At 39.8% G+C, this 13,154-nt stretch overlaps 1 protein-coding gene across 2 annotated transcripts; it reads left to right on the plus strand.

Moving 5' to 3' along the window:
• The first annotated feature begins 1,021 nt into the window (after positions 1–1,021).
• Positions 1,022–9,129, plus strand: MCFD2 (multiple coagulation factor deficiency 2, ER cargo receptor complex subunit). Of its 2 annotated transcripts, none has more exons than XM_075204116.1 (4): positions 1,022–1,128; positions 7,051–7,215; positions 7,597–7,756; positions 8,342–9,129. In XM_075204116.1, exons 2-4 carry the CDS (start codon positions 7,058–7,060, stop codon positions 8,471–8,473), a joined length of 450 nt encoding a protein of 149 aa, XP_075060217.1. In that variant the 5' UTR covers positions 1,022–1,128; positions 7,051–7,057; the 3' UTR covers positions 8,474–9,129. The 2 variants fall into 2 exon arrangements, with proteins under 2 accessions (XP_075060217.1, XP_075060216.1); XM_075204115.1 differs by having other exon boundaries at positions 1,025–1,170.
• Positions 9,130–13,154: the final 4,025 nt, after the last annotated feature.

Genomic DNA, 13,154 nt, shown 5'->3' on the forward strand with positions numbered 1-13,154 from the left:
TATTACTGAAGTGATGTTGTCTTACCTGTCAGTCTTTGATTAAATCTTGGTCTCCATGAAAATGGCCACCTCCATAGGCATCAATACATGGACATAGGACACAGTTTCTGAACGGTTTCATCATGCCACAGATGGCGAAGCCAACCACATCTTGTACTGGCTCAGCATCAGGGAGAATGCCAGACTCTTCAGGGAGTGAGGGAGATCACCCCTATTTCAGGGAGTCTCCCTGACATTCAGGGAGAGTTGACAAGTATGACATTACCGTAGGTGTAATTTTTCAGCTCTGCTCTATGGGGAGACCATTGCAATAGAGGGATCTTCGGATCCCTTACCGCATCTTACTGCTCTCCCCTCCGGTCACTAGTATCGCAATAGTGGCCACTCTGCGATACTGACGATAGAAAAGATAGGAGAAGGGTCTTCGCAGGAACAGCAGTTTTTCGTGACTGCTGTTCCTGTTGAAGTTTTTTAATAAAAGCACACAATCTTTCAAATCTTATCTCTGCGAAAAGGATTGAAAGAGATAATGTTAAAAATGTAGTCATTCTTACATATGCTCCTTAGTCTCCTTCATGAGGAGGCACAGATGCCTGTACAGGCGTTAACACAATCACTTTATGTGCTTTAGTTTGTCCAGTTTAATTTGTATTAAACACCAACAGAAGAAAGTTATCCCTGATGATGTCATATGTTGCAAGGTGGGAGGGGGATATTAATCTAACGTTTGCCCACAACACTGCGAGTGTAGTAATAATACTAACAATGTGCCATTTAACAAAAATGACAGCATAACAGATTAGCAGACTTTTTTTTTCAAAGTTTTGCCCCTATATACAGTGTGCTGTGGAGAGCAATCCCCAGAAGGTAATTATATATACATATGTGTGTGTTCAGTAAGGGAATCAGGCCGTGCAGCCGCCCCCCAGCATGTCAGCCACCATAACCCGAATGAGATACTTACACGTCTCTTCGGAGTATGATGGATCAATGATTACCACCAGCTCCGACTGCGCATGCCCAGAACATCGCCAGGCCGGAGAAGGAGAACGCTGATTAATCGATCTGTCCAGTTGCCGGGATTGTGTTCTGTAGCGCTCAGAGCTCACTCTGTGGCCTGGGAGAGAGGTGAGTGGATCTGCACTGGTAGGAGCGCTGCTGGGCAGGGAGGTAGGTCACTATGAGATATATATAACGGTTATTACATACATCACATACTATATCACATTAGGATCTGACCCTCGGTGTTATCTGGTTCATATGAGGAGCCATCAGCCCCCTTCTCCATGTGTCTTTCTGCTGTTAGTGTAACTTGTTTTGTGCCTTACACCAGTGTTGGGTAACCAGTGACACTCCAGGTGTTGTGAAACTACAAGTCCCAGCATGCTTTGGCAATATATAGCAGCTTATTGCTGGAAGGGCATGCTGGGACTTGTAGTTTCACAAACATCTGGAGTGTCACAGGTCAGTCATCACTGCCTTGCACCCTCAGACAGTTGTCACATCCTCCATGCCTGTAGTTTTATGCTTATTAACACACGAAAATAAATTTTTCAGTTGTGTTACATTTAAAATATTAGGGCAGCACGGCGGCTCAGTGGTTAGCACTTCTGCCTCACAGCACTGGGGTCATGAGTTCTATTCCCGACCATGGCCTTATGTGTGTGGAGTTTGTATGTTCTCCCTGTGTTTGCGTGGGTTTCCTCCGGGTGCTCCGGTTTCCTCCCACACTTCAAAAACATACTAGTAGGTTAATTGGCTGCTTTCAAAATTGACCCTACTCTGTATGTGTGTCTGTCTGTCTGTTAGGGAATTTAGACTGTAAGCTCTAATGGTGCAGGGGCTGATGTGAGTGAGTTCTCTGTGCAGCGCTGCAGAATTAGTGGCGCTATATAAATAGCTGATGATGATGATGAAAATATACTATATTTTCTGGTATCAGGACCATAGATTCATGAAAATATTGATGTTTATCTTAAGATTAATATAATATGGTTATGAAAGGTTTTCTGCTGTGAGGAATCTCGGTGTAAGCTTGTTTAGTTTTTGGAGGGTACTGCTAGATATTTCTTAAAAGTGCTGTACATCATAGCAACCAGTGATCCTGACATTTTTTTTTACGTGATTGTTGCTATGAGTTACAGCACATTTTCTAGGCACTAATTTTCAGAATTGTCTCTTAAAGGGATAGGGGGGTGCATTTCTGTGCAACGCGCTGCTGAACATCATTGCGTAGTTCGGCCGTGTGCTTTTCAGGGTACTATGGTACCCAACATCACAGAATTTCCTGCGCACCACTACGGGTTGCGTTTCAAAATTAGCAATGCTGCATTGCCTCTCGGTGCCCACAGGACTGTACCGTAGACTCTGGAGAGTTGAATCAGCCCCTGAATGTTTTCAGGTAATTTTTAAAGCAGGAATCCCAAATACAATATTTTTTTTATTCTTTAAATCACTTGTTAATTACCGTTTTAAATATGTATTTGATGCCATTTTCTTAACCACCCTTCTAAAAATCATCTCCTTTTCAAAAGCTCTGCCAGACACATGATCTCAGCATGTCATGTGAAGGCAGAGAGGGGTGAAGGAGTTTGTCACAGTGCAGATAGAGCTCAGAGGGGCGTTCCAAAGCCTCTCTGTTCACTACATCATGTGTCTTGTGAGTGTGGTTGCCATGGTAAGCCAGAGTCATATATAATAGCCGCTTAACAAACAAAAAGGAAAAACCAACATTCTACTTATAGCCTTCCACAGTCATTTACATAAAAACAAAAAAAGAACACACCTGTTTTTTTTTTTGTAGGATTGCTGCTTTAAAGTGCATTTAAATAGAGAGATTATAAAAATATGCACTGTATCTTCAACTCTTGATTGTTTCCCCCCCCCCCTCCTTTTGAAGTAAATATAAAGTCCTGTAGCCAATCAGATTATCAGAAAGTTCCCAGGAGCACAGAGTAAATCAGGAGATGATTGTGTTGATTTTGCGGGAGGCAGTAACTTTTCCATTAGTTGATTACTGTAGTGAGGACAGGTTTGTGTGTGAATGGGATTGTGTCCCAATGAGGAGGGAAAAGGAGGCAAGCAGGAAGGACCTCGAGCAAAACAGACCAAGACCCCTATTTGTCTGAGGGCGGAAGATTGTGTGGTCAAGCACACCTCCTATATCTAACATGTTTTTCCTTTAATAGTGAATTTCACACTTTTATCGGGACTTGTATAAGTTTCCTTTGGGTTACTAGGATCCCATAATTGTGTGTGCTCACCTGTTATTTGAAGCAATTGTATGATGCTTTTCACTGTTGTTTTACACTATTTTGGCACTTGCTCTATGTAGCAGAATAAATCGCAATGCAGAGGGACAACACTGGGTTAAATTTGAAATTAAATATGGCTTGGTAGTTTTGTCAAATTAATTGCCACATTAAACTATGAATAGGTTAATCGTTACTCTTTTCTTACTTTGCCAAGTAATTAAATGAAGCGCACTATAAACTTTACTCTGAAGTATGTCTCTTTGCCAAAGTAAATCTGCACCCGCATTTGGCAGCTGTCCAATTCAAAGTGTGTGAGTTTGAAACACATTCCTGGTAAGTTCTCCCATAGTTTGCGTAACCTATCTTGTGTCTATCTTATTAAACATAGATATTTTGTTGGCAGAATTAAAAGAAGAGAAAAGAAGAAAAATCTAGCTTCTCTGAAATGGTTGAATTTTAATTTTAATAATATAATACTCAATTTACTGTAAAAAACAATAGTTTTATACTTTGTGATTTTCATCATGGATAACAGGTATTTAATGATGTAGCTTTATATAAGACATACCAAACAGTGACCTCCACTGCTCCTACCCAGTAAATAGATTATCACCACCAGACATATATTGCACAGGGGTAAACAATTGACAGCAATATATTGCACAATAATATCATACAATTGCAGAGAAATACACTCCCCTTTATTATTCATCATCATCTATTTATTTATTTATATAGCACCCCCAATTCTGCAGCGTACAGGGAACTCACTCACATCAGTCCCTGCCCCAATGGACCTTATAGTCTAAATTCCCTAACACACATACACACAGACAGAGAGACTAGGGTCAATTTGATAGCAGCCAATTAACCTTACTAGTATGTTTTCTGGAGGGCGGGGGGAAACCGGAGCACCCGGAGGAGATCCACATGAACACAGGGAGAACATACAAACTCAAACTCCCATATAAGGTCAGGAATCGAACTCATGACCCCAATGCTATGAGGCAGAAGTTCTATCCACTAAGCCACTGTGCTGCCACAAAGATATATGGCTTTACATAGTTACTTGTCCAAGATATTGGTAGTGACTTTGGTTGCTTTGAATGGGCCAATAATTTTTAATGCATTTAAATTGAAATACTTCATTTTGGAAGATGCATTGTCTTAATACTAGTATGTTTTTGGAGTGTGGGAGGAAACTGGAGCACCCAGAGGGAACCCATGCAGACACAGGGAGAGCATACAAACTCCACATAGATAAGACCATGGTTGAGAATTGAACTCATGACCCCGGTGCTGTGAGGCAGAAGCACTAACCACTAAGCCACCACGCTGCCCCTTATTGTTTATATAAATAAAAGGCTGCACAGAAAATATGTAATCATTCACATCAGTCCCTGCCTCATTGGAGCTTACAGTCTAACTTTTCTATGAGACACTCACTCTTTGTCAGGAGCCAATTAACCTACCAGTATGTTTTTGGACTGGGTGAGGAAACCGGAGCACCCAGAGGAAACCCACGCAAACACGGGGAGAACATACAAACGCCACACAGATAGGGTGGTCCTGACAGCCTGTTTCATTCTTCTTAGGACTCCTCATTGCAGGCAAAGAATTTTTGGGCAGCCTGTAATGTCAGCAATGTGGCTTATTTTCATATTGTCGGGCGTAGATTAATCTCTTAACTTTTTGTTGTTGTGAGGCTATCCAAGAACAAAGATTAATGTTGTTGCTACACATCTCTGTGAATTTCATCATTTTATGTGATGACTCTCGCAAGTACACACCCTGTGCCTGTGCTGTGTTCCAATGCAAACTGTTTTTGCTGCGGTACAATTATGTTTTTGCATAATAGACTTTTTTGTGTGTTTGAAGGGCATTGAAATCCATTGGGTCACAATCTGCTTTCTGGTGCTGATAATAGATATTTATGTAATCGGTGTTAATGCTACGTACATGCTGGCGTTAGGTAATAATGTTCGTTGAAGTGTTTCACAGCACTTCAGGCAAACTTTGAGATGTGTTACTCAACGTGTTTCAAAGTTCTGCTGCAGAACAGTATACTGTGTATTACCGAGTTAAATCTCTGGTGCCAGCTATGTCCCTGCTTGTCGGTGCAGAATTCCTATTGAGATGCAAGGAATACTTCTGTGGACTCCTTTGGAGCTGTAATGAAACAAGTCTTCACATAACTATATGCAAGGCATGCCACTCCAATACATGAGTTTTGAGCAAATCATTCCACAGATGTTGGAGCACAATTGTTTACTTGGCAGAGAGAGCTCTGCAAGACATATTGGGCCTGATTCATTAAGGAAAGTTAAGCAAAAAATTGAGTAAGTTTTCTTACTCAAGTTTTCTGGGCAAAACCATGTTGCAATGCAAGGGGTGCAAATTAGGTTATTATTTTGCATACGAGGAAAATACTGTCTGTTTTTTCATGTAGCACACAAATACTTTATAGCTTATTTGTACACTGAAATTTAAAGTTGATCTTGGACATGTTCTATCCCAAATATATATCTGCCATTACATTTTTAAATTTACCTCCCCTCCAATGTAACATGGTTTTGCCTTACTTAGTTTAGCTTAACTTTCCTTAATGAATTAGGCCCATTATTACTAATAATAATTAAATTATACATTTTAAAATAAATGTAGCTTGTTCCTTAACCATGATCAGCTAGGGTACATATGTTGATGTGCTGTACACCTACCGATCACCCTATGTACATATAAAGTAGCAGATTATGGATAGAGGCTTCCATTGTTGCACCTGGGATAGTATTGATGAGGACTGATTGATCCCAACACTTGGTGGCCCACACCATTCATTGTAAACACTGAGTGACATTTATAAAGCACGTGAAGATAGAAAAAAATTCCAAAAACACAGTGTAGATTTGCTTAAAATTATAATATTTATAATCACGTTTCCATGTTTTTTTTCCCCACAATTTTGTGTTCCTAGACGTAAAAAGTTGGAATGGATTAAAATACGTGTACTGAGCTGTATTTATAGCCTAAACATGGTTACCATATGGTCCAGTGGAGACGAAGAAGCCGCGCAATGTTCCTGAGATTTGCACATTTTACCTTGATAACAAAAAATTGTGATAAAAGTAATACAAAAAGGCACCTTCATACGTAGTGTTGGAAGTAGTCTGCCCATGCAGTGCAGGTCATCTGTTTACAAACTTCTCTCATTACATGCAGGTGAACACCAATGATCATTATCTTGATGCCAGAGCACTGCTTCAGTGCACATGCAGCCGTGCATACTGGATGCACTTTAGTTCTGAAGTCTGAAAAAGCCCTGAGTGTAATACCTGAAGACAATCCCAAATCTCCCTAACAAACATATATCCCACTTCTGACCCCATTGTCCCCACTCTTTCTCACACCCAATGAATTAGTGCACACACTTTTTTCACAACATACTGTCAAGGGGGGGGGGGGGGGGGGGGGGGGAGTAAAAGTGTTGATTTTGTTTTTTAAAGCTTTGATGTTTTTGTGCAGATATATCATACTAATTTTTGTCAGTGATAAAGTTAAAAGTTACAGTGTTTTTGGTGCCAGTCAAGTTTTTGAATATTTGTGACTTAATTCTCTCCTATAAACAACCAAGAGACAGGGACCATTTATGTAAGATGAGCAAAAAATGTAGAAATTTAGGAGTAAACTTATTGTAAACAGGGCTGTGGTGGGTGTATTGCTGCTACGTTATTTTTGGTAGGATGGTGTGGGGCTCATATGTTGCTTAACTTTCCTCTTTTGTATTTTTCCCTCTTAGGCACACAATGATTTGCCACACAGCCTACACATCCTATGTTCTCTGTTGTATGGTTTCTGCAGCGTTAATATTGTCAACCGTAGCCGAAGACCATGCACATCCAAATGTGGAAGAACAGACGCACACTGGCAGTCGTTTCGATAAGAATTCGGTACACGATAAAGAGTAAGTACAGTGGCATGAAAGGAAGGTTTACTAGAAGTTTGCTGAAATGACCGTCATATTATGTCTACCCTGTGTCCAGCATATAATACCATGTACTGACCCAGCCCAGTGCTTACTTGCATTGCATGAGCCTTGTGCAACCTCTCTGTCCTTAATCATTACTGTCCTCCCTTCTCCAGTGCCCTGCCTTGAACCGTTACAATCAGCCTTTCATGTAGGTGTTATTCAATAGAAAAAGAATAACCGTGGTGTTCAATAACAAGGAAAGTCAGAACACACTGTCACATTATACGCCAATATAATTACATTTTATTTTGATTTCAGCATTACTACTTCATTTGCATGTCTTTATATGGTACCTTTATTCTGCTTTTCCCTCAGCCATATACTGGAACACTTAGAAGGAGTTGTTGAGAAGCCGGACACAGAGATGTCCCCTCAGGAGCTGCAACTCCATTATTTCAAGATGCACGACTATGATGGCAACAATTTATTGGACGGGCTTGAGCTAGCAACGGCAATTACACATGTACATAAGGAGGTCGGTATACAGGTGTAAATACCCTGAAGGCTGTTCAAAAAAATCTGATTAACATCAACAGTAGTGGCTTTATGCATGAAATGCATACCGTTCTATACCAACCGGGCTTAGCAATGTGCTTACTGCTGGGACAAAGTCTGTAAAATAGCAGCACAGCCTGGGAACGTGTGTCTACATAAGACCTGCTCATTCTTAATGAGTGTCTGGGAAGCTAGTGATACATTTTGATTGGTTCCTGGCCCCTGATCACTGCAGTGCCTGCACAGTGTTTCATTGTAAAGGGCTGTCCCTACTGAGCTCAGTGTGATGTCCTAGGCGACATTATGTGTTACTACTAGATCCATGATGACCTGGAGCTGATAGTAACTGCTATCTGCTGCTTTATGTAGAGTTAGGCAGCTTTGCAAGTGCTATCCTGGGCAATCTGATCTACGACAAAACACCTGTTTAGTATTTACATGCATAGTGCAGAATGTGCTTAATAAATTCCATCCGGAGTTTGGTGACCGTTTCTTAAGCGACTGTTTGGGTGCAATTATCCGTATAACAAGCTAATCCAAGCCTAACCCTTTGTTTTTCTTTCAGGGGGCTAATGAATATACCCAGACGATACATGAGCAAGAGCTAATTACCCTGATAGATGATGTTCTACATGAGGATGATAAAAATAATGATGGATATATTGACTATGCAGAATTTGCAAAATCAATGGAATAAAGACTCTAAGTTTGACTGTTTTTCTCCTTAATGTGACCTAGACGCTACAATTAAATCTGTTTATATTTTTGTGACACAATTGTCTGTATTCTGTTGTAGCTAGACAATCGTAGCATTCAGTGGTCATTGTTTACTGGATTAATTTATACAAGATCTAAACTATAGCTAAAAATACAAAACATTTTTTAGTTTCCATAAACTGTTTTTAACTTAATATTTTATTGTTTACATACAAATAACGGAGGTATATACTTGTATTTCGTATCTTCATGTTTAGACCATATTTCTCGGTTTTGCTACATATAAGTGAAATTGAGAAATATATTTTAACTGCTTTGTGTACCCCGTTAACTTTAACACTAATTGTTTTATTTTGCTTTTGCGGGACTGATATTTTTTTTTTTTTTTTGTTGGTATCATAGCGAGATAAGTATATTTATATTTTAAGTGCATTGGTTAAAACAGGAAAAATTAGCACAAAAATAATAAAAAATAAAAATAGTTTTTTATTACCCTGGTTACTTGTAACCAAATTTGTACAACCCCCTGAAATGAATCGCCCAATTCTCTTTATGTATAGGGACAACAAATGTGTGTGTCTTATGTAAGGTATAGTGGCATTATTAGGTCTAAATAAAAGTCATTTTATGTTTTCATATTTCTAATCTGTACATTTTTTACTTTTTTTTACTCCTATTTGTTTTTAGTTTATAACAAGAGAGTCTGCCTTGGGTCTCTCCTATTACCAGAATTGGTAGATTCAGTATAATCTGAATATAAATTTAAGTCAGTTACTGTTAAATGCGGGCTACAGTCGACCAGCCCTGACAGTCGGGGTAGATCTGTAGCCCCCTTGGCTTTCGACACTTAGGGAAATCCTTGGGGGAGCTTAGGCTTCCTCATTGAGCTTGTACATAGCACTCCCTTCCCAGGGAATTCATGGACTAGATTTTCATGAATATTACAGAAAATAGCTGGTCCAATGGTGCTTTATAAACCAGTCTGTCCAACATGCACTCCATTAATTAAACGGACGGTTTAATGGTGTGAAGTGGGGGAGGGGGGCTTCTCTATCTTTTATCACTTTAGAATCAAATGGGCAAAGAGAGTACAAGAATTTCTAAGCTTCATGGATCTAAATTATTAACTTGCAGTCTCTTGGTGAAAAGGAATTAATTTAACAAATAGGTTTGGTATAACTATCCATACTTCTGTGCTTTAATCTCCAAATTTTGTAGGGAAATAGCTGACATGTTCTGGTATTTTAAGATGTTTTTACCCACATCTCTGGGTTTTTATTTATAGTCTTCAGAATCTTTTACTACTTGTGCTGGAGGGAGAAGGACCGTTTAACAGTGTGATGCTGAGTTATGATTGAATGTGGCTTTCTGCTTCCATATGAACACTGGCACTTTTGGGGTTTAGTTATCTTTTAAAGGACCATATATGTTTGTTTTACTTTAGTAAGTGCAGCAGCATTATCAGCCTCCAATAATAATAAAACAATCAGCGGTGACTGACACTTCTGTGCAGCTACTGGTGGGGTGGTACGGTTGGAACGAGGAGGGACAGCAGAAGGTAGAGACACAAAATATGAACCGGTCACTGTAGGAGAATTAAAACAGTCAGCTAATGTCATCCATAGCTGTCCTTCCCTTTTTGTCCCAACTGAACCTCCTAGGTACTTAAATAAGCCTGTACCCCCTCTTTATTTTACAAAGCGTTAATGCTTCAGAAAGCAGCAGGCAATGTCAAAATTGGCACATTGAATGCTTGACAGAACTGTTATATGTACAGGGTCACTAGTTTACATTAGTTTAAGACTATCAGCATCAAGGCACATTTACACATTGCTATGAGTGTGCATTAAATGCTTTCAATTAACACCTGTATGTCATAGTTGCCAACCTTTAACGATTGGCCTTCGAGAGTCTTGGTATAGAGGGGGGCGGGGGTTCCGTGAATCGCGTCATTTTGGCACTGCCCTCTGTGACGTAATTTTAGCTCAGGGGGTGGGCCAAAATGATGCGATTCCCAGAGAATCACATCAAGGAGGCTTCAAATGTGGCCAGATGTGGGAGAATTGTCAGCTCTCCCGGGAGATCGGGAGACCTACCGGGAATTCAGGAGTCTCCCGGGGCATTCCGGGAGAGTTGGCAAGTATGATGTATGTACGTAGATGTATTGTGATCATTCTTTCACAATGGGGGTGAGACCTATTGGTATGCAAACAGCATACACATTTCCTGTATTTGCTTATAGCCTGCACACAGGGATAGCATATAGTTATCTAGCACATGCATTCTCGTGCACTGAGCACAAATACGCAATTAAGAAAATGTTTCAGGTTACAATCCCTTTAAAGTTGAGGACACAAAAACTGAGCCAACATCTTCCCAGTGAAGGTTAAATCTACAGCTTTATGAACAACTGTATTGTACTGAAATGATTTCTTATCACAAATCATATTTACATAGTGCCAGTGATTACATGGTTGGAATGTTCCTGGTCGGTAATTTGTGTCTAAACTGATGACCGCAGGTTCCTGCTATCAACCTGTAAGTGCGGGCAGCAGTTACCGCACAAACAGGCTAGAGAGGATCTGGCTGCTCGCCCTCCGTGGCCAAATTGGACATTAATCCTGTCATCTGGCAGCCAGAATCTTTAGTTTTCTCTTTAAGATGTGTTATACAGAATATGGTAGAATTTAACTAGGTTTTTCATTACAAAAAATTAAAAAAACTAAAACCAAAACGAAATCCTCAACAATCCTGTCTTGCTCTAGTAAACATAATGCAGGGAGTGTAATAACTATTCCCGGTACAGCACGACTCCTGGATATTAAAGAATCAAGGTATGGCCTTATTTTCTCATAAAAGGAAAGTTTTGACTCCCTAGTGATGCAGTAATGAGCCATTAAGGTATCTTCATCATATCTACAGTATGTAGAAGGGCTGGTGCTACCACTAGGCAAACCTAGGCAGTCTCCTAGGGAGCCAGTGTTTTAGGGGGCACCCAACCCACTTGAGTGACATAAAGTCACTCCCCTCACTATATGCAGGAAGGTGGGTGGGAACTGACAGGAAGGGGGATCTGCCTGGGGCACCCAGGGCCCATAGAAATAGACAAGCTAAAAAATGCTGAACTGTCCTAAGAAAGGTGTTTCTGCAGCAATGTGTCCTGCAAACTATAGTAAAATTAAATCAAATTGGTAACTTATTATTTCCAGTGGTTATTTTTGGCAACGATGACTTTGTTAGTGACACTGTCAATGACGATTGGGTCAAATACAGTTTATTTTGCAGCAGTTTCCCCGGGATAAAGCCAGCTTGTGTGTGATGTTATTTTACTGACGTTTTAGGTTGATATTCTTTAGTTAACCAATTTTTGTTATGGGTTTTAGCATCTAATTCTTATTTTTGGTGTTCTGTTTGCATAATTGTAGAGTTACTATCTCCTGTTCTTATAATTGGTTGATATTTTTTTTTTTCTTTTTAAAAAAAAAAAAATAGTTAAGTTGATAAAGTGCTTATTTTTCAGTGGTATTACCGCTAATACTCCAGCACTTGTGGTAACGCATACCGTATCGTCCTCTGTGTCTTACATGAGACACTAGTCCTGGCTTCTGTGTTTGAATATTAGAAAGTCATGTCACAGCTATCAGCTTACAATAACTGGGACTGTGACATTATACTGGGGCAGCACGGTGGCTTAGTGGTTAGCACTTCTGCCTTACAGCACTGGGGTCATGAGTTCAATTACCTACCATGGCCTTATCTGTGTGGAGTTTGTATGTGCTCCCCGTGTTTGCGTGGGTTTCCTCCGGGTGCTCCAAAAACATACTGGTAGGTTAATTGGCTGCTAACAAATTGACCCTGGTCTGTCTGACTGTTTCTGTGTGTGTGTGTGTGTTAGGGAATTTAGATTGTAAGCTCCAATGGGACAGGGACTGATGTGCGCGAGTTCTCTGTACAGCGCTGCGGAATTATATATTATATAATAATAATATAGATACCTGTGAACAATGAGCAATTTTAGTTTGTGGTTTAAAAACCAAAACTAAAGTTAAAATTCTAAACATAAACTACTCTCTGACCAACCAAACGTTCTCAGTACTAAGCTTAGCACTATGCATAATATGTCCTGATGTTTAGGGTACATTCACAAAGGTGGTAAGCCTACAGTATATTACCTCTATATTACATACAGCTGTTGTTAAGTGGAGCAGAATACAGCCCTTTTTAATTTGAATCCCAAGTGCGCTCTGTCTATATTTTATTAGCTGTGTGTAGACAGAACAGACTGCAATATACATACAAGCGTCTCTTCAATAAAAGGTCACACCAGAACGCATACAAAATTAAATTATAAAATAAATGAACAACTCTTAGCAGAATTAATTAGCATGTATAGTAAGCAAACAACCACCAATAATCATTCAGACTGCAACAAATCATTCTGCATCTGGGTATTGTGTGACTGGTAGCTTGTGGACTGTACCAGGACTACCAAACACTCACCGCCACCTTGACCACCCATAGAGATGGGCCTGGACTCAACACCAAAATAAGGTTGGAAACCTCTGTCATACATTCCACAAGCAGAAGTGTGTTATATATTGACCATTTTCTTTCATGTTTTTTTATCAATGACACTTTGCACCTTTAATACAACTTGTTAT

Source organism: Mixophyes fleayi, chromosome 3 (assembly GCF_038048845.1).
Source record: "Mixophyes fleayi isolate aMixFle1 chromosome 3, aMixFle1.hap1, whole genome shotgun sequence".
Classification (NCBI taxonomy): domain Eukaryota; kingdom Metazoa; phylum Chordata; class Amphibia; order Anura; family Limnodynastidae; genus Mixophyes; species Mixophyes fleayi.

Bases quoted from the DNA above. Each gene is read 5' to 3' on its own strand.
- MCFD2 (XM_075204116.1), top strand. From the start codon at position 7,058: ATGATTTGCCACACAGCCTACACATCCTATGTTCTCTGTTGTATGGTT. The intron at 7,216-7,596 runs GTAAGTACAGTG...CTTTTCCCTCAG, and splicing joins AATTCGGTACACGATAAAGA to CCATATACTGGAACACTTAG. The intron at 7,757-8,341 runs GTCGGTATACAG...TTTTTCTTTCAG, and splicing joins TTACACATGTACATAAGGAG to GGGGCTAATGAATATACCCA.